The sequence below is a fragment of the Hyperolius riggenbachi genome, chromosome 5 (genome assembly GCF_040937935.1).
Source record: "Hyperolius riggenbachi isolate aHypRig1 chromosome 5, aHypRig1.pri, whole genome shotgun sequence".
Taxonomy (NCBI): domain Eukaryota; kingdom Metazoa; phylum Chordata; class Amphibia; order Anura; family Hyperoliidae; genus Hyperolius; species Hyperolius riggenbachi.
Window position 1 is genome coordinate 64200392 of NC_090650.1, and position 19162 is coordinate 64219553.

General features: G+C 45.1%; 1 protein-coding gene across 5 annotated transcripts in view; it reads left to right on the forward strand.

The window, feature by feature from the left end:
• The window catches only part of PITRM1 (pitrilysin metallopeptidase 1), a 98091-nt gene that overhangs the window by 78102 nt on the left and 827 nt on the right, over nt 1-19162 (forward strand). For all 5 annotated transcript variants that reach the window (XM_068235796.1, XM_068235800.1, XM_068235798.1 and 2 more), the window contains 5 exons: nt 623-691; nt 6008-6120; nt 7534-7659; nt 7732-7877; nt 12770-12872. In XM_068235796.1, coding sequence (XP_068091897.1) covers nt 623-691; nt 6008-6120; nt 7534-7659; nt 7732-7877; nt 12770-12872 — 557 coding nt within the window. The remainder of the gene's footprint in view (nt 1-622; nt 692-6007; nt 6121-7533; nt 7660-7731; nt 7878-12769; nt 12873-19162) is intronic.

Genomic DNA, 19162 nt, shown 5'->3' on the forward strand with positions numbered 1-19162 from the left:
ACTTTATCATATTTTCTATTTTAATTACAGTTAAATTCATTAGGAGTCTGAGTCGGTGCATTTTTTTTTCCTAGTTTCAAAGTATTTTATTGGAAAGAAATTTCAAATGAGATCTTACAGCAGTTTAATATTCCCTTATCAAAGGGCATTACATTTTCATTTATAGTAACATATGTATAACATATACAAACAAAGAACAAAACATGCAGATCATTTCAGCCTTATAGTCAAGGATAGTTAGCGAGAGGGGGGGGGGGGGGGGCCCTAGAAGGAGAGGGCGCAGGATCTAAGGCCCAATGAGGCTGAAGCTGAAAGCCATGGTTGCCAGGTTCGGGTGAAAGGCAAAGTTGCATCATTTTGCATTTTTTTTTCCTGACTCTGACTCCTCGACTCCACAGCCCTGCTTCTGTCCACTATCAAAGGTCACCAATTTCTAGGCCATGATGGCCTTTATTCAGGGGAGCCTACAGAAACTCTGTATGACACTCCTATGAGGCTGGTAGCAACATACTTTTGAGAACCCAAGATGTTAATGTGGATGTGTGATAAACAGCCTTCCTCTGTAATATTAACATTTTGTTTGTATATAGTATTTGCTGAATGTATTGTTTTTACTTTCTAGAAACCTTTACCGCCTTCATCCTCTTGTCAAAATGAAAACTCACCAAAAGTCTCAAGAAAACTGGTGTCTGTAAGTAATCCGAGAGAAATGATGAAGTGACAGAAAATTGATGAGATTATTCATTGTATGTGTAGTAGCTATTGTAAATAGAAGTTTCCTTGAGTCTAATATTCTTACTTTGAATCTAGAGCTTAAAACTTGATTCTAAAATGGAAGTAGTGTTGGTAGGATGTAAAATCTGGTTTGTTCAACTCCCACATGTAGAAATGTATTACCTTTTTGAACTTTTCAGCGCTATCCTATAATTAGGGAGCGTTATTAGGGAGATTCAAGTATTTTGGCTTCCCGTTTACTTTTCAGGAGGGTTTTTAACTGCTACTCAGTCTCTCATCTGCATAAGTAAAACAGAACAACCAACAATAATTGGGTGGCCAACGTTTTATCAATAGCACCACTCTTCTACAAAGAGGAGAGATGTTGGTAACATAGACAACTATAGACCATACACTAAACCACCATCTCTTCATGTGCTTGTACAAAAACTTTATTAGTGGCATGCAAAAATAGCCAGCAGCGGAACAACATTACCCTCCCTTTAAAACCCATTAAAAACCCTGGTCATACAACAAAGGCGTGATTGATTAATCCCCACTGTCACCTTGATGGTTATAATCAGTCCGATCACCCAGTGCAAGCCTATGCCAATCGGACTAATCCACCACTCAAGTAAGCTGACAATTTTGTGGGCCCACCACCGGCGCACACCGCGAGGCCTCCACTCACACACAGTTAAATGTTTGGCCAACAGTCTCAGTGCTGTATTTCTGCTTCCAAACTATGCCGTTCCAGGATCACTACTGAAATGCCTCAATGTCCCAGCATCAGCTCTAATCAATATATTCCAGTGTGTCACGTATCTGACTGTTGTCATTCAAATCACAGCAGAGCACAACCTGTACCAGACAGATGTATCACAGTATTCCTCCAGAACTATAATAGCACTTCAATATACACAGCCGTATCTCAGCAGCTGCTATACGTCACCATCCATATTGCGGTGAGTGGGGGCATCATCTCCGGCGATCAGAACAGCAGTCTTTTGCTTCCAGCGAGGGAGCTCCGCTCAGGGATGCGTAATCTCCGCCTCAGCCCGACGCCAGCTGCGTCACCTCGCCCTCCAATCTGCTGCCGTCTCTCTCCAGGAGATTCCACGGGCGCCGCTCGGCGTTCCGGAAGTGTGAGCACTCACATGTGTAGACCAGGCCCTCCCGCTGACGCGTTTTGCCCCGCCCACGGGGCTTTCTCAAAGCGTAAGTAAAGCACTGTTCTCTTATCCTTTGCAATTAAACCATAAATGGATAAAAAGGGAACACTGAATTCTGAAGAGCTGTAAGTTGTAAAAGTGTTGGTGTACTTACACTTAAAGGAATCTGAGGAACATTTTTAACTAAAGTACATAAAGGGAACCCCTAGGGGAGGTTTGTAAATGTTGTGGGGAGAACCAAGCATTATTTACCTCGAGGTACAGCTCAATAGCGCCCCTCAAAGTCTTGGTGCCAGTGGAGATGCATTGATCAGCTTATCCGCGAGTATATACTTCATGGTTCGAAAAGGTGTTTTAAAGGGACACTTAAAGAGACTCCGTAACAAAAATTGCATCCTGTTTTTTATCATCCTACAAGTTCCAAAAGCTATTCTAATGTTACATAGTTACATAGTTATTTTGGTTGAAAAAAGACATACGTCCATCGAGTTCAACCAGTATAAAGTACAACACCAGCCTGCTCCCTCACATATCCCTGTTGATCCAGAGGAAGGCGAAAAAACCCTTACAAGGCATGGTCCAATTAGCCCCTAAAGGGAAAAATTCCTTCCCGACTCCAGATGGCAATCAGATAAAATCCCTGGATCAACATCATTAGGCATTACCTAGTAATTGTAGCCATGGATGTCTTTCAACGCAAGGAAAGCATCTAAGCCCCCTTTAAATGCAGGTATAGAGTTTGCCATAACGACTTCCTGTGGCAATGCATTCCACATCTTAATCACTCTTACTGTAAAGAACCCTTTCCTAAATAAATGGCTAAAACGTTTTTCCTCCATGCGCAGATCATGTCCTCTAGTCCTTTGAGAAGGCCTAGGGACAAAAAGCTCATCCGCCAAGGTATTATATTGCCCTCTGATGTATTTATACATGTTAATTAGATCCCCTCTAAGGCGTCTTTTCTCTAGACTAAATAAACCCAGTTTATCTAACCTTTCTTGATAAGTGAGACCTTCCATCCCACGCATCAATTTTGTTGCTCGTCTCTGCACCTGCTCTAAAACTGCAATATCTTTTTTGTAATGTGGTGCCCAGAACTGAATTCCATATTCCAGATGTGGCCTTACTAGAGAGTTAAACAGGGGCAATATTATGCTAGCATCTCGAGTTTTTATTTCCCTTTTAATGCATCCCAAAATTTTGTTAGCTTTAGCTGCAGCTGCTTGGCATTGAGTACGATTATTTAACTTGTTGTCAATGAGTACTCCTAAGTCCTTCTCCAAGTTTGATGTCCCCAACTGTATCCCATTTATTTTGTATGGTGCTAGACCATTAGTACGTCCAAAATGCATGACCTTACATTTGTCAACATTGAATTTCATCTGCCATGTATGTGCCCATATAGCCATCCTATCCAGATCCTGTTGCAATATGACACTATCTTCCTGAGAGTTAATGATTCTGCACAATTTTGTATCATCTGCAAAAATAGCAACATTGCTCACTACTGCATCTACTAGGTCATTAATAAATAAATTGAAGAGCACTGGACCCAGAACAGACCCCTGTGGGACCCCACTGCTAACAGTCTCCCATTTTGAGTATGATCCATTGACCACAACTCTTTGTTTTCTGTCCATTAGCCAGTTCCCTATCCATGAACACAGACTCTTCCCCAGTCCTTGCATCCTCAACTTTTGCACCAGACTTTTGTGGGGAACAGTGTCGAAGGCCTTTGCAAAGTCCAAGTATATCACATCTACAGCATTCCCAATATCCATATTAGCATTCACTACCTCATAAAAGCTGAGCATATTAGTCAAACAGGACCTGTCTTTAGTAAACCCATGTTGATGCTGAGAAATAAGATTATTTTCTACTATGAAGTCATGTATAGTATCTCTTAGTAACCCCTCAAATAGTTTGCATACAACTGATGTTAAACTTACAGGTCTATAATTTCCTGGATCAGATTTTTTGCCCTTCTTAAATAATGGGAAAACGTGGGCTGTACGCCAATCCACTGGGACTCTGCCAGTTGCAAGAGAGTCACAAAAGATAAGATAAAGGGGTTTATCTATAACTGAACTTAATTCCCTTAGGACCCGAGGATGCATGCCATCCGGGCCAGGTGCCTTGTCTATTTTTAATTTATTTAGTCTTGCCTTCACTTCTTCCTGCGTTAAGTGTTCTGGCTTACTGCAGCACTTTCTGCTATCACCATCTCTGTAATAAATCAATGTATCTTTCCCCTGTCAGACTTGTCAGCCTGTGTCTGGAAGGCTGCCAAGTTCTTCAGTGTTGTGGTTCTGCTATGAACTCCCCCTTCCAGGCCCCTCTATGCACACTGCCTGTGTATTATTTAGATTAGAGCAGCTTCTCTCTTCTCTCTTATCTTTTACAAGCTGGATAAATCCTCCTCTGAGCTGGCTGGGCTTTCACATACTGAGGAATTACAAACAAGGGCAAAGCTGTTTGCAGGAAGTAACGAGCAGCCTGAAACTTCAGTGCATGAGAACAGGGGGAAAGAAACACACAAATGATCTCTTGAGATTCAAAAGGAATGCTGTATACAGCCTGCTTGTGTATAGATGTATTTTCTATGTGTGGACATACTGTACATCAACCTACTTCCTGTTTTGGTGGCCATTTTGTTTGTTTATAAACCAACTTTTTAAAACTGTTTTTAACCACTTTTAATGCGGCGAGGAGCGGCGAAATTGTGACAGAGGGTAATAGGAGATGTCCCCTAACGCACTGATATGTTTACTTTTGAGCGATTTTAACAATACAGATTCTCTTTAAGCCAAGAATAAAAAAAATCAGTTTTACTTTCCTGGGGCTTCTACCAGCCCCCTGCAGCAGTCCCGTGCCCTCGCAGTCACTCACGGATTCTCCGGTCCTCCGCCGCCAGCTAGTTTCGTTTTCGCTAACAGGCCTGGCCGCATGTATTTTATTTTGTGTTGCCGTCCGCATTTGTGTCGTGTGGCTATGCAGGACGCTATTGAGGACAGGAACATGAAGGATACTCATGGCCAGGCCTGTGCAGGTGCAGAAAGCCCACTGACTCCGTCAGGGCTTGTCAGTGAAAATAAAACTAGCTGGCGGCGGGGTCCGGAGGCTCCATGAGTGACTGCGACGGCACGGGACGGCTGCAGGGGGCTGGTAGAAGCCCTAGGCAAGTAAAACTGATTTTTTTTTTTTTTTTTTTTTTTTTTTTTTTTTTTATTCCTGGCTTAAAGTGAACCAGAGACTAGGCACCCTCATGTATTTTACCATGTATATCAATGGGAATATTAGAGAAAACACCTACCCTGCTGTCTGTTTCATTTTTAACTGTTCAGCTTGCTTCTAATCAGCCCTGATAAAATCCCTGACTGAGCATTCAGTCTTGCTTTGCTATAATGACTAAGCTATAATGACTCCTGAGCAGAGCCACAAGGGGGCAGGCTTGGGCTTGAATAGACACCAGAGAACACAGACTTCGCTATAAAAATTCCAGAGCAAAGCCAGACTGAATGCTCAGTCGGGGATTTTATCATGGCTGATAAGAGGCAATAGCAAAGAAGGAAACAGCACTCGGGAGCTGAGGAAGGGCTCCGCCCGAAACATGTCGTGTATCCTGTGACTCTAATACAGCTTGTTGCTGCACAGCTCCTGAGTGCCGTGTCCTTCTTTGCTATTGTGGTCCTGTACGTGCAGAGGTGGTATGTCTGCAGGATACTGGCACCGGCTGGCCGGTTTTAGTACCGGTTTTCCCAAGACTTGGAGTTTTTCGTTGGTTTTTGCTGATAAGAAGCAAGCTGAACAGTTGAAAATGAAACAGAGAGCAGTGTAGGTGTTTTCTCTAATGTCCCCATTGATATATATGGTAAAATACATGAGGGTGCTTCGTCTCTGGTTCACTTTAAATGGCCCTTTAACACTGACTAGACCTCTGTATTGATACAATAGGCTGTTTATTCTCCCTCCTAAATAGATTTGTACAGCATAAAGAGTGAATGCTTACAACAAGAGCTAGTCAATGTAATGATGCCTAGATCAGTGCAGACTGTGGTTTGATGACATTCACAGGATTGGCATACTTGCCACTAATATTTATATGCCTGTCTCTCTTCTAGGACATTCATTTCAAGCCCTGTCAGATGAAGACCCATTTCTCCCTTCCATTTCCAGTAAACTACATTGGTGAATGTGTGAGGACTGTGCCGTACACCCATCCAGACTATGCCAGGTAGACCTTTCCACCACCAGGATCTCTTATACACCAGGGTAGCATTCTGAATGCATAATCTGAGTGTCATTTAAAGTGTAGCTTAACCAAAAAAAGTGTCCCTACGAGGTGCTCATCTCAGGAGGGTGAAGCCTCAGGATCCTAAAGAAGCTTCCCCCATCCTCCTCTGCAGGCCCATTTCAGTGCTGGGACCCCTGAAAAGAGCTTGTCGACAGCTCAGGCACTACTACGGACCTGCTCTGGCGGAAAAGGCCGAGTCCAATCAGGTCCATGCTAGTGGGCAGACGCGGTGCTGCACGCTTCGAATGTCTCAACACTGGATCGGCCTGGCTGAGGACGGGGGAAGCCCTCTAGGATCCAGAGGCTTCCTTCTCCTGAGGGAAGCATCAGAAATACTGTATTGCAAACCTCACAAGCTTTAAAGTGGACCTGAGCTCTTGCACAGGACAGAAGGAAAACCGGGAGAAATGCACCCTGTATGTATTTAGAGAGTTTAACCTGTCTAATTTCCCATCACCCTGTGACTAATCACAAGTGTAATTTGATCCATAGCTGTGTCAGCTGCCTGCCACGGCAGAGAGCTAATTGGTAAACACAGGATGTTAACCCTATGTCTGCTTCCCTGAAAGCAGGAAGTAGACACACTGCAGATGTGGAATGCAGGATTTGTATCAGCTGTAACAAAAATGTTTTTCTTTAAAGGTTACAACGCTGTTACTTATATTTTAGAGGAGTTCAGGTCCACTTTAAGGATTGCAATGGCTTACTCACATATGCTGAAAATTCATTGTAATTGCCGTATTTTTCGGACTATAAGACGATCCGGACTATAAAGATGCACCCAGGCTTAGAGGTCAAAAACCAGGGAAAAATATATATTTACCATGGTGCTTCTCTGGTCCAGGTGCGTCTTATAATTGTTTTCCCCCCTCAATTATTGGCCCCTCCCCCGTGTTCCCTTTGCCCTCCTGTGCCCCTAGTGTCTTCCTGTGCCTCCCATCTACACTGGACACAGGAGGGCAGCTGGGACACAAGATGGCAAGGGGCCAGTGAGACACGGGACACCGGCCAGAGAGGAGACAGGGGGACACCAGAAACACAGCAATGGAAGACAGAGGGGGCACTTATGGGGGGACGCCTTTCGGACCATAAGATGCACTGAATTTATACCCCCACTTTGGGACGAGAAAAGGTCTTATGGTCCAAAAAATACAGTATGTGTGTTGCAAGTATTGGATGGGCTTCCCAGCAGATAAGCCCTACCACCAGCATTTGCGCTCAAAAAGTGGTGCGACTACCTGTAAGCTGATAAATCTTTCTTTTCCTTGTGGCTGTAAGTAGAGGGTTTGTGAACGGCTGCTGCTCTGGGTTTGTTTCTTCACCACACTCTATGCTGTGCTTGTCTCACCTTAGCCTTCGCATTCTTGCACGGGTGATGACTGCCAAGTTTCTCCATGGAGAAATCCGGGAAAAAGGCGGAGCTTACGGAGGAGGAGCCAAGCTTAATTTTGATGGCGTTTTTGCCTTTTATTCTTATCGGTAAGTATTTATCGCTTTGATTATTTTTGGGAAATAACCCCCAAAAGCTAAACGTCTTTACACTTCTTTCAGCGATCCCAATTGTTTGTCGACGTTGTCTTCGTTTGATAAAGCTATAGAATGGGCTAAGGCTGGGAAGTTCAGCCAGCAGGACATAGATGAAGCAAAGCTTTCCGTGTTCTCTGCGGTGGACTCTCCTGTTGCTCCTTCAGACAAAGGTAAATGTGTACTTTAATCTCTAGTGAAGCCGCTATGGGAAATTCCCAAGCTGTCACATATGGGCTGGATAGTGTACTGGTTAAAGTGGACCTGAACGCTTGCACAGGACAAAAGGAAAACCTGGAGAAATGCACCCTGTGTGTGTTTAGAGAGTTTAGCCTGTCTAATTCCCCCTCATCTGTGACTAATCACAAGTGTAATTTGATCTCTATAGGAATCTCTTCTGCTGTGGCAGAGCAGCTAATTTGTAAAGACAGGATTTTAACCCTATGTCTGCTTTCATGAAAGCAGGAACTAGAAAGACAGCAAGCAATGGGCAGCACTCACAGGCTGCAAGTGAAGTGAAGCCTACAGAGATGTGCCCAGCCCCTTGAGGCTAAATACACACCTTGAATACAAATCAAATGCAAAATTATGTGCTAAAACATATTCTAAAAATTTGAATGCAAACTGACGCCCAAGGAAGCAGCTAGCCTGAAGTATACCAAGTTTTTTTTGTACAGCAGAAGGGAATGGCAGCGCTTCCAAACAGACGCTGCACCTGAATTGACTACCTGCACAAGTATGCAGAGCTCGAATAACGGACAGATTACACACTTGCTGTCTTTTGAACGAATGTGTATACCATTCATGGCTAGCTGCACCAGGTAAGAATTAGGTTTTTAACTTTAGATTAGCTATGGTTTACTGTTTGAATATGTTTCACTAATGGACTCGTTTTTTAGGTTTTAACCTTTGATCAATTTTTTCACTATTTGAACATGCTTCACTGCTGGATATGTTTCACTGTTAGACTAGTGGTTAGGTCTTTCCCATGGGGGCACGTCATCGTCGTGGGAGAGTCTATTAGGGATAATTTGTGCACAAATTATGCTGAAGCTAACGCCCTCTTTTTACTGTACCTGTTTTGAATGCAAGGTGTGTAATCTGCCCGTTATTTGAGGTCTGCATACTTGTGCAGTTAGTCAATTCAGGTGCAGCGTCTGTTTGGAAGTGCTGCCAGTTCCTTCTGCTGTACAGGAAATAGAATGAATTGGAGGAGCGCTGAAATGTGAAAATACTTGGATGCATAAGGTAAAAATACACTGAAGGCTGAAGTGGTTAAGGTCTCTCCCTTTGACATGGGAGACCAGGGTCCTGGTTAGGGTCAGTGCCTATTCATTAGAGTCCTTGGGCAAGACTCCCTAGCACTGCAAGGTGGCCTCTTGAGCTCGCCTTTAGTGGCTGCAGCTCTTTGAGCCCGACAGGAGAAAAGCGCTATACAAATGTTAGGATTATTATTCTGTTACCTCATTAATCAGTGCATTACAGCAAAAATGAAACACTAAAGAGGAGCTCTGCATCAGCTAAACTTTGTCTTCAAAGTACAAACCTCTAAATTTAATAACGGTGCAGATGTCTGCCTATGTCTGCTAACACATAGGAAGCCACAGGGCTGTGATTCGTGTGTGTGTGTGTGTGTGTGTGTGTGTGTGTGTGTGTGTGTGTGTGTGTGTGTGTGTGTGTGTGTGTGTGTGTGTGTGTGTGTGTGTGTGTGTGTGTGTGTGTGTGTGTGTGTGTGTGTGTGTGTGTGTGTGTGTGTGTGTGTGTTGTGGTCACTAGAGTCTGCTGTTATCAGTATCCAAACGGTACATAGGCTTGAAAGGATAAACCTATTTATATAAATATCATTTAAAAAACAAAAATTTAGCAGTTTTGCTTCTTTTGGTCCTATATTGCTACATACAAAATATACCCCTATATGTTTTAAAGAGAACCTGAGGTGAGTTTTAAGACTGCTATTAGGACACAGACACTGGTTCTGCATACTATCACCAGCCTCTTTGTCTGTACTGTGCCCCCGCAGCCCCCCCCCCCCCCCCCCCCCGTGCTCTGCTGTCCCCCATAAATAAAACCGCCCTGCTAGCGACACGCAACTTGTTGCTAGCAGGCTGTTTACCTTTCTGCTTCCATTCAGCACTGCTCCCCCGCCTTCTCTACAGCGCCACTCCCCGCCTGCATCCCTTCCCTCCAATCAGCTTACGGAGGCGGGGTGGGAAGGGATGCAGGCGAGTAGCAGCACTTTAGAGGAGGCGGCGGTGAAAGACACTCAGAGGTCAACAGCCTGCTGCCGACAAGGTGCATGTCACTAGCATGGCGGTTTTATTTATAGGGGGGAGACTGGGGAGCACAGTACGGACTCAGAGGCTGGTGATAGTATGCAGAACCAGCCTCTGTGTCCTAATGGCATTCTTAAAACCCACCTCGGGTTCTCTTTAAGTCAAATGACTGTATTGTTTTGCTTTCGACTGCTTGTTATCGCTTGCATTAACCTGTGGAAAGTCCTGAAAAAAAATCAGTATGGCTATGATTGTGGAAATGAGGGTTCCTTTAAGGCGGGTCAGGGATGCACAGGTTTCTTTTTCAGGAATGTTTGTGGAGTTCTTTTTAGGAGTCTGGAGTTTTTAAAGTTCAATTCCATATTTATTCTAAATTACACAGGTAACCATTGTCCTAAAAATGCCTTCATAATAAAGGTAAACGTAAAACAGTGGAAGCGCCCAAAAACCAAACCATTTATAAAAGAGGTATGGAAAGCTTACCTCTCCTGTGTTTTAGTAGTACATGTAGCATCAACAATTTGATTGATATTTTCAAGATGTTGTTACACAAAAAGTTCAGACAGCGCACTTCTCGGGTATCGCCCGCTTCATCGGGTCATTAATACCATTAAAAAAGCGCCTATTAGCCAAAATGCAGTAGACTTAAGACACTCAAGTCTATTAGATTTTGCCTAAGAGGCACTTCTTTAAATGTTTTTTATGACCTGATGAAACGGGTGAGATACCCGAGAAACGATGTGTCTGAACCTTTTGCACAATAAACCCTTGAAAATCTCTACGGAGTTTTTGATTACTAATTTATCACAGGAGAGGAAAACTTGCCATACCTCTCATTTTTACATTTATACTTATCACACCTGTAGTTGGAGGTTGTATGTTTTAAGTCACCCTTATTCCTAGTAACCACCCAATCTACCAGGAGTGTGACCTCCGTGAAACTTCGCAGACCGCATCAGAGGCGGGATTTCCTCCGTAAGCCATTTCGGTGGTTGCATTTCCTGCAACCCGAAATTTGGGAGTGGATTATTTTACACACGTATCTTTGTGTGTAGCCATAAATACACTATTGGCTCCTGGTGTTTTTTTTTTTTCTTTTGTGTCTTTCAAGTACTCTGTTTCCTTGGTGCACCCCACATCAGTCATAATAGGGGTAAATGCATTACCTACTCAGTAGCCTTGTGACAAATAGCCATGTGCTGAGCACCTGTCCAAGCCCCACTTCTCTCTGCCTGTGATATGGGTAGTGCCATGGCCGTTTTTCAGAAAGTGGGAATGGCTATCCGACAAAACCTGGATTTTATGGCACAAGTGGTCGGTTTAGACATGTTTTTGCTGTTATAACCTCTGCTGCCTGTGCTGGTAGTGTGGGTTTTCTTTTTGCGGTCACTTTTAAAAGATACCAGAGCCGAAAGGCTCTGGTAGAAATGTTGGATGCAGTGCTTAGGGGGTTAGAAGTCTATACTTACCACGCCTCTTGTTCCCCGCAGTCAGCCGCTGGTCTTCTCCTATACCTCCCGTTGTCCTGGCGTCTTGGCTGACCTTTAACCCGGATAGTGTTCGCTTCAGCAGAAGTACACACACGCCCCCGTCCTAGTGTCTGCGCTCCACTGAATAGCAAGCATCAGATACTAGTCACTTGCTAAGTGATTAGCACCTGATGCTTGCTTTTCAGAGGAGCGCAGACACTAGGAAGGAGGCGGGGGAGTGTGCATACTTCTGCCCATAATTATGCACTGGGCAGAAGCGAACACTATCCGGATTAAAGGTCAGCCAAGTTGCCAGGACACCGGGAGGTATAGGAGAAGACCATCGGCTGACTGCAGGGAACGAGAGGTGCAGTATCGACTTTAAACCCCATAAGCACTGCATCCAACATTTTTACCAGAGCCTTTCGGCTCTGGTATCTTTTTAAAGAGACACTGACGCGAAAAAAAAATATTATGATTTGTATGTGTAGCACAGCTAAAAAATAAAACATTAAGATCCGATACATCAGTGTAATTGTTTACAGTACAGGAAGAGTTGAGAAATTCCAGTTGTTATCTCTATGCAAACAAGCCATTAAGCTCTCTGACTAAAGGTCCGTACACATGCCGGACTTTAGGCAACGACGGGTCCGTCGTTGCCTCCCGCTGGGTGGGCGTGCCAGCGACAGTCCGGCGTGTGTACGCTCTGTCGTCAGACTGATACGGCTGTTTCTGAGCGATCCGCCCGGCGGATCGCTCAGGAACAGCCGTATCAGTCTGACGACAGAGAGCGTACACACGCCGGACTGTCGCTGGCACGCCCACCTAGCGGGAGGCAACGACGGACCCGTCGTTGCCTAAAGTCCGGCGTGTGTACGGACCTTAAGTTAGTCGTGGAGAGGGCTGTTATCTGACTTTTATTATCTCAACTGTTCCTGGAATATTTACTTTTCCTCTGCTAGAGGAGAGGTCATTACTTCACAGACTGCTCTGAAAGACTCATTTTGAATGCTGAGTGTTGTGTAATGTGCACATATTATAGAATGATGCAATGTTAGAAAAAACACTACCTGAAAATAAAAGTATGAGAATATTTTCTTTGCTGCTAATCTTCTAGTAATTATTCATAGTACACAACCAATTCACTATATCATATTTTTTTTTTCGCTTCAGTGTCTCTTTAAGTACTACTTGCTTTGCCTGTGTGGCGAGATGCCAGAATTGCATGCCTTACAGTTTAAAAAAAAAATGTTAAGATTGTAAGTTGTTGCCGGCAGCTCAGCTGAACGCTGTTGAAAGCTTTCTCTGCTTCCTTTATTTTAGGCATGGGCCTGTTTCTGAATGGCGTAAGCGATGAGATGAGACAGAAGCACAGAGAGCAGCTGTTTGCTGTTAGCCACACAGACCTGAGTGATGTTGCCTACAAGTAAGTTTGTTTTTCCATATCGCAGCATCTCAGCCAGTGGAACGCGTTCCCTAGAGGGCTGCCTCTGACAAGTGCATGCAGTACATCATTAGAGTTTATACAGCTTAAGCAAATCATCACAGAGAAAAAATAGATCTGAGGAATTTGGTCACTTAAAAACACAAGATAACATTTAGAACACATTTATGTGTAATGATTAGGTAAATGCCCATCAAGGGGTTCTTATATAAAAGGTCATCGGAAAAAAAAGCCAATGATCATCGTAGGCTAGACATGATGTGGAAAGGTTTTGGTGTTTCCTGTACATTGTTCTCCCCAGAAATTTTTTCCAGCCGGGTGGCATGAAAAAGTAGCCGGGTGGGGCACGACGGGGGAATGCAGAAGTTTGGTTTCTCTGTGCAACTCTGCTTACAGCATAGGAGGAGGAGGTGAGCCGATGCCAGCCGGGTGCTCCCCAAAATTAGCCGGGTGGGGCACCCGGCTAAAAGAGCCTGGGGAGAACACTGCTGTAGTAAGCTCATACTCCGGAACACCTAGGCGATAAACAGAGAGAGGACAGGAGCCCAATAGTGCAGCACTGTTGAGATGTGCCTATACTCCTTTCACGTTGCTACAAGGCATTGGCCTCAATTCACTAAGATCATGCTGGAGATAATAAGGCAAGAGATAACTTACCTCCACACAGTGAGAGAGTTATTTTATCTCTTCATTCCATAAGTTACCTCTTCTGTAGTTAATTTACCTTCTCTGTAGTCTAACTGTAGTTAACTCTGGAGTTATTTTAAGGATTAAAGAGTTAACTTAAAGACAGAAGAGTTAACTTTAGGTTTGCCTGAGGTAAAATGTTTCCAGAATACTACGGCCTCAATTCACTAAGATCATGCTGTAGATAATAAAGCAAGAGAAAACTTACCTCCACACAGTAAGAGAGTTGTCTTATCTCTTCATTCCTTACGTTACCTCTTCTGTAGTTAATTTACCTCCTCTGTAGTTAATTTACCTCCTCTGTAGTTAATTTACCTCCTCTGTAGTTATTTTACCTCCTCTGTAGTTATTTGCACATGCAGTTAATGAACAGCCTGTCTTTAACTCTGGAGTTATTTTAAGGATTAAAGAGTTAACTTAAAGACAGAAGGAGTTAACTTTAGGTTTGCCTGAGGTAAAATGTTTCCTGAATACTACATGCCTTATCACCATGGTAACAACTCTAGAAGAGTTATTAAAGACAGGGGACAAGCTTAGTGAATTGAGGCCTATATGCCTTATCACCATGGTGATAACTCTAGAAGAGTTATTAAAGACAGGAGATAAGCTTAGTGAATTGAGGCCATTGTGTATTGGCCTGAGGAAGCGGGTTAGTACCAGTGAAATGCGTTGTCTGTGTTTTTGAATAAATATTTTCCAATTGAACTGGTGTCCAATCTTCTGGAGAGGTAAGAAAATACCTCTTGTTGAACTATTAAACGTCAATAGGATGTCGATTTTGGGCGCCTTTCAACTCCACTTATTTTATAGACTAGAGATGATCAATGAGAAGCCTGTGTGCCAAGAACGTTTACCTTGCTCTACAGTGGGATCTGTATATCTCGCATCTCTGTAATTCTATAAATTCATTGAAAACTAGGGTTTGTCATAATTGAAACTTAAAGTGGATCTAAACTCTTGCACCGTATACAATGAAAACCTATAGGGTGGCCATACATCAGTAGACTTGGTGGCTGATCGGCCATCAGATTCAATAATTTTTATCCAATCTGATGTAAATTAGTGCCGTCAAGAGCATGACTCATCGACAGCTCCGACCGTTTCCGGGCTGAAATTTGTTGCATGTATCAATCAGGCATGCTGGAAAATCTTGGGCCCACATGCTCGATTGGGTGCCTGGAGGTAGCGGGGTGTGATAATCGCCATGTCCCTCCTAATGTAGGCATGGTTGCCGGCGTATTGCACCTGGGGCACATCTATGACATCACACGTGCCCCACGCGCAATACACTGGCAACCACATAGGGCACAAATAAGGAAGAAGAGGGTGGAGACAGTGGTGGACACTGGAGAGGTAAAGTATTACTGCACAGGCATCGGGAGGTACATCTACATTTGGGGGGCGAGGGCGACAACACTAGGCCAATTCCTAAAAGGTTTCATGCTGAAATCGATCAGGAATCGGCCTGCGGTTTATGGCGGCCAACTGATCCCTCTCTCCAATCGGAGATCGATCTGTCTGCTGGTCATTCAGCCGCCACAATTGCTTGATGTATGTCCCACCTAACATACTGTAGTTGCTCTAAGTTGTAATGTAGAAATGTTTTTCTTTAAAGGCTACTATGCTGTAGCTTAACTTTTAGAGCAGAGAGGAAGTTCTGAGTTAAAGTACGCTTTAATTGTAGTAAGTCGGTCCTCTTCTATCAAACACAGGCAGGCTGCACAGCTTTGTACTGCTTCCATCGATACAAAACTAGTGGCAAAGGCATTTAGATCAGTTTTTAAACAGATGTGGATCGGTAATATCCATACCCCTTATTGGTTTCCAGTTAAATGGTACCTTAACTGTATGGAAAAAAAAAGGTTTAACTTACCTGCGGCTTCTACCAGCTGCTCTGTGCCCGCGCTGTCATGGAGTGTCCCTCCAGTCCCCTGCGGCGACCCTCTGCAGGCTGGCCGACTGGCGAGGAGATGGGCCGCTGTGCATGCGCGGCCGCTCGCATCCTCAATCACGCTCGTATTGAGCATGCACAGTAGAGATTTTTTTCATACGGCACATGCAGTGAGCGCTCCCGTCCACATCAGAACCGAAAGTCATCCACTGCGGGGGACCAAAGGATCAGTTTGCCCTGTCACAGGCACAGGGCGGCTGCAGGGGGCTGGTAGAAGCCCCAAGTAAGTTAAATATGTTAGCTAGGTAGGGGCTCCTGTACAATGTAGGCAGCAATAGGGATGTTAGTAGTAGCGCCCCCCACCTCCAATCCCCGCCTAATTCTCCCCCCCCCCCCCCTCCTGTACCTACCTAGCCTACACTGGGGGACACCTGTACCTACCTAGCCTATACTGGGGGGACACCTGTACCTAGCTAGCCTATACTGAGTGGACACCTGTACCTAGCTAGCCTATACTGAGTGGACACCTGTACCTAGCTAGCCTATACTGAGTGACACCTGTATCTACCTAGCCTATACTGGGGGACACCTATACCTAGCTAGCCTATACTGGGTGACACCGGTACCTAGCCAGCCTATACTGGGGGACACCTATACCTAGCTAGCCTATACTGAGCGACACCTGTATCTACCTAGCTAGCCTATACTGGGTGACACCTGTATCTACCTAGCCTAAACTGGGGGACATCTATACCTAGCTAGCCTATACTGGGTGACACCGGTACCTAGCCAGCCTATACTGGGGGACACCTATACCTAGCTAGCCTATACTGAGCGACACCTGTATCTACCTAGCCTATACTGGGGGACACCTATACCTAGCTAGCCTATACTGAGCGACACCTGTATCTACCTAGCCTATACTGGGGGACATTATACCTAGCTAGCCTATACTGAGCGACACCAGTATCTACCTAGCCTATACTGGCCGACACCTATACCTAGCTAGCCTATACTGGGTGACACTGGTACCTAGCCAGCCTATACTGGGGGACACCTATACCTATCTAGCCTATACTGGTTGACACCTGTATCTACCTAGCCTATACTGAGTGACACCTGTACCTAGCTAGCCTATACTGAGCGACACCTGTATCTACCTAGCCTATACTGGCCGACATCTATACCTAGCTAGCCTATACTGGGTGACACCGGTACCTAGCCAGCCTATACTGGGGGATACCTATACCTAGCTAGCCTATACTGAGCGACACCTGTATCTACCTAGCCTATACTGGGGGACATTATACCTAGCTAGCCTATACTGAGACACCTGTATCTACCTAGCCTATACTGGCCGACACCTATACCTAGCCTATACTGGGTGACACCGGTACCTAGCCAGCCTATACTGGGGGACACCTATACCTAGCTAGCCTATACTGGGTGACACCTGTATCTACCTAACCTATACTGAGTGACACCTGTACCTAGCTAGCCTATACTGAGCGACACCTGTATCTACCTAGCCTATACTGGCCGACATCTATACCTAGCTAGCCTATACTGGGTGACACCGGTACCTAGCCAGCCTATACTGGGGGACACCTATACCTAGCTAGCCTATACTGGGCGACACCTGTATCTACCTAGCCTATACTGGGGGACATTATACCTAGCTAGCCTATACTGAGACACCTGTATCTACCTAGCCTATACTGGGGGACATCTATACCTAGCTAGCCTATACTGGGTGACACCGGTACCTAGCCAGCCTATACTGGGGGACAACTATATCTAGCTAGCCTATACTGAGTGACACCTGTATCTACCTAGCCTATACTGGGGGACATTCTACATAGCTAGCCTATACTGAGCGACACCTGTACCTAGCTAGCCTATACTGAGCGACACCTGTATCTACCTAGCCTATACTGGCCGACATCTATACCTAGCTAGCCTATACTGGGTGACACCGGTACCTAGCCAGCCTATACTGGGGGACACCTATACCTAGCTAGCCTATACTGAGCGACACCTGTATCTACCCAGCCTATACTGGGGGACATTATACCTAGCTAGCCTATACTGAGACACCTGTATCTACCTAGCCTATACTGGGGGACATCTATACCTAGCTAGCCTATACTGGGTGACACCGGTACCTAGCCAGCCTATACTGGGGGACAACTATATCTAGCTAGCCTATACTGAACGACACCTGTATCTACCTAGCCTATACTGGGGGACATTCTACATAGCTAGCCTATACTGAGCGACACCTGTATCTACCTAGCCTATACTGGGGGACACCTATACCTAGCTAGCCTATTCTGGGTGACACCTATACCTAGCTAGCCTATACTGGGTGACACCTATACCTAGCCTATACTGGGTGACACCTACACCTAGCCAGCCTATCCTGGGGGACACTTATACCTAGCTAGCCTATACTAAGAGACACCTGTATCTACCTAACCTATACTGGGGGACACCTATACCTAGCTAGCCTATACTGGGTGACACCTATACCTAGCTAGCCTATACTGGGTGACACCGGTACCTAGCTAGCCTATACTGAGCGACACCTGTATCTACCTAGCCTATACTGGCCGACATCTATACCTAGCTAGCCTATACTGGGTGACACCGGTACCTAGCCAGCCTATACTGGGGGACACCTATACCTAGCTAGCATATACTGAGCGACACCTGTATCTACCTAGCCTATACTGGGGGACATTATACCTAGCTAGCCTATACTGAGACACCTGTATCTACCTAGCCTATACTGGGGGACATCTATACCTAGCTAGCCTATACTGGGTGACACCGGTACCTAGCCAGCCTATACTGGGGGACAACTATATCTAGCTAGCCTATACTGAACGACACCTGTATCTACCTAGCCTATACTGGGGGACATTCTACATAGCTAGCCTATACTGAGCGACACCTGTATCTACCTAGCCTATACTGGGGGACACCTATACCTAGCTAGCCTATACTGGGTGACACCTATACCTAGCTATCCTATACTGGGTGACACCTACACCTAGCTAGCCTATACTGGGGGACACCTATACCTAGCCTATACTGGGTGACACCTACACCTAGCCAGCCTATACTGGGGACACCTATACCTAGCTAGCCTATACTAAGAGACACCTGTATCTACCTAGCCTATACTGGGGGACACCTATACCTAGCTAGCCTATACTGGGTGACACCTATACCTAGCTAGCCTATACTGGGTGACACCTATACCTAGCTAGCCTATACTGGGTGACACCGGTACCTAGCTAGCCTATACTGGGGGACACCTATACCTAGCTAGCCTATACTAAGACACCTGTATCTACCTAGCCTATACTGGGGGACATCGGTACCTAGCTAGTCTATACTGGTGAACACCTATACCTAGCTAGCCTATACTAAGAGACACCTGTATCTACCTAGCCTATACGGGGGGACACCGGTACCTAGCCAGCCTATACTGGTGAACACCTATACCTAGCTAGCCTATACTGGGTGACACCGGTACTTAGCCAGCCTATACTGGGGGCACCTAGACCTGGCTACCTACCTACAATACTCTGCGGGGGATTCTGAAGACAGATGGACACAGCGTGGTGGGCGACACAGGACAGGTAATGTATAAATGCACTCGCGGGAGTACATTTTTACAAGTGGG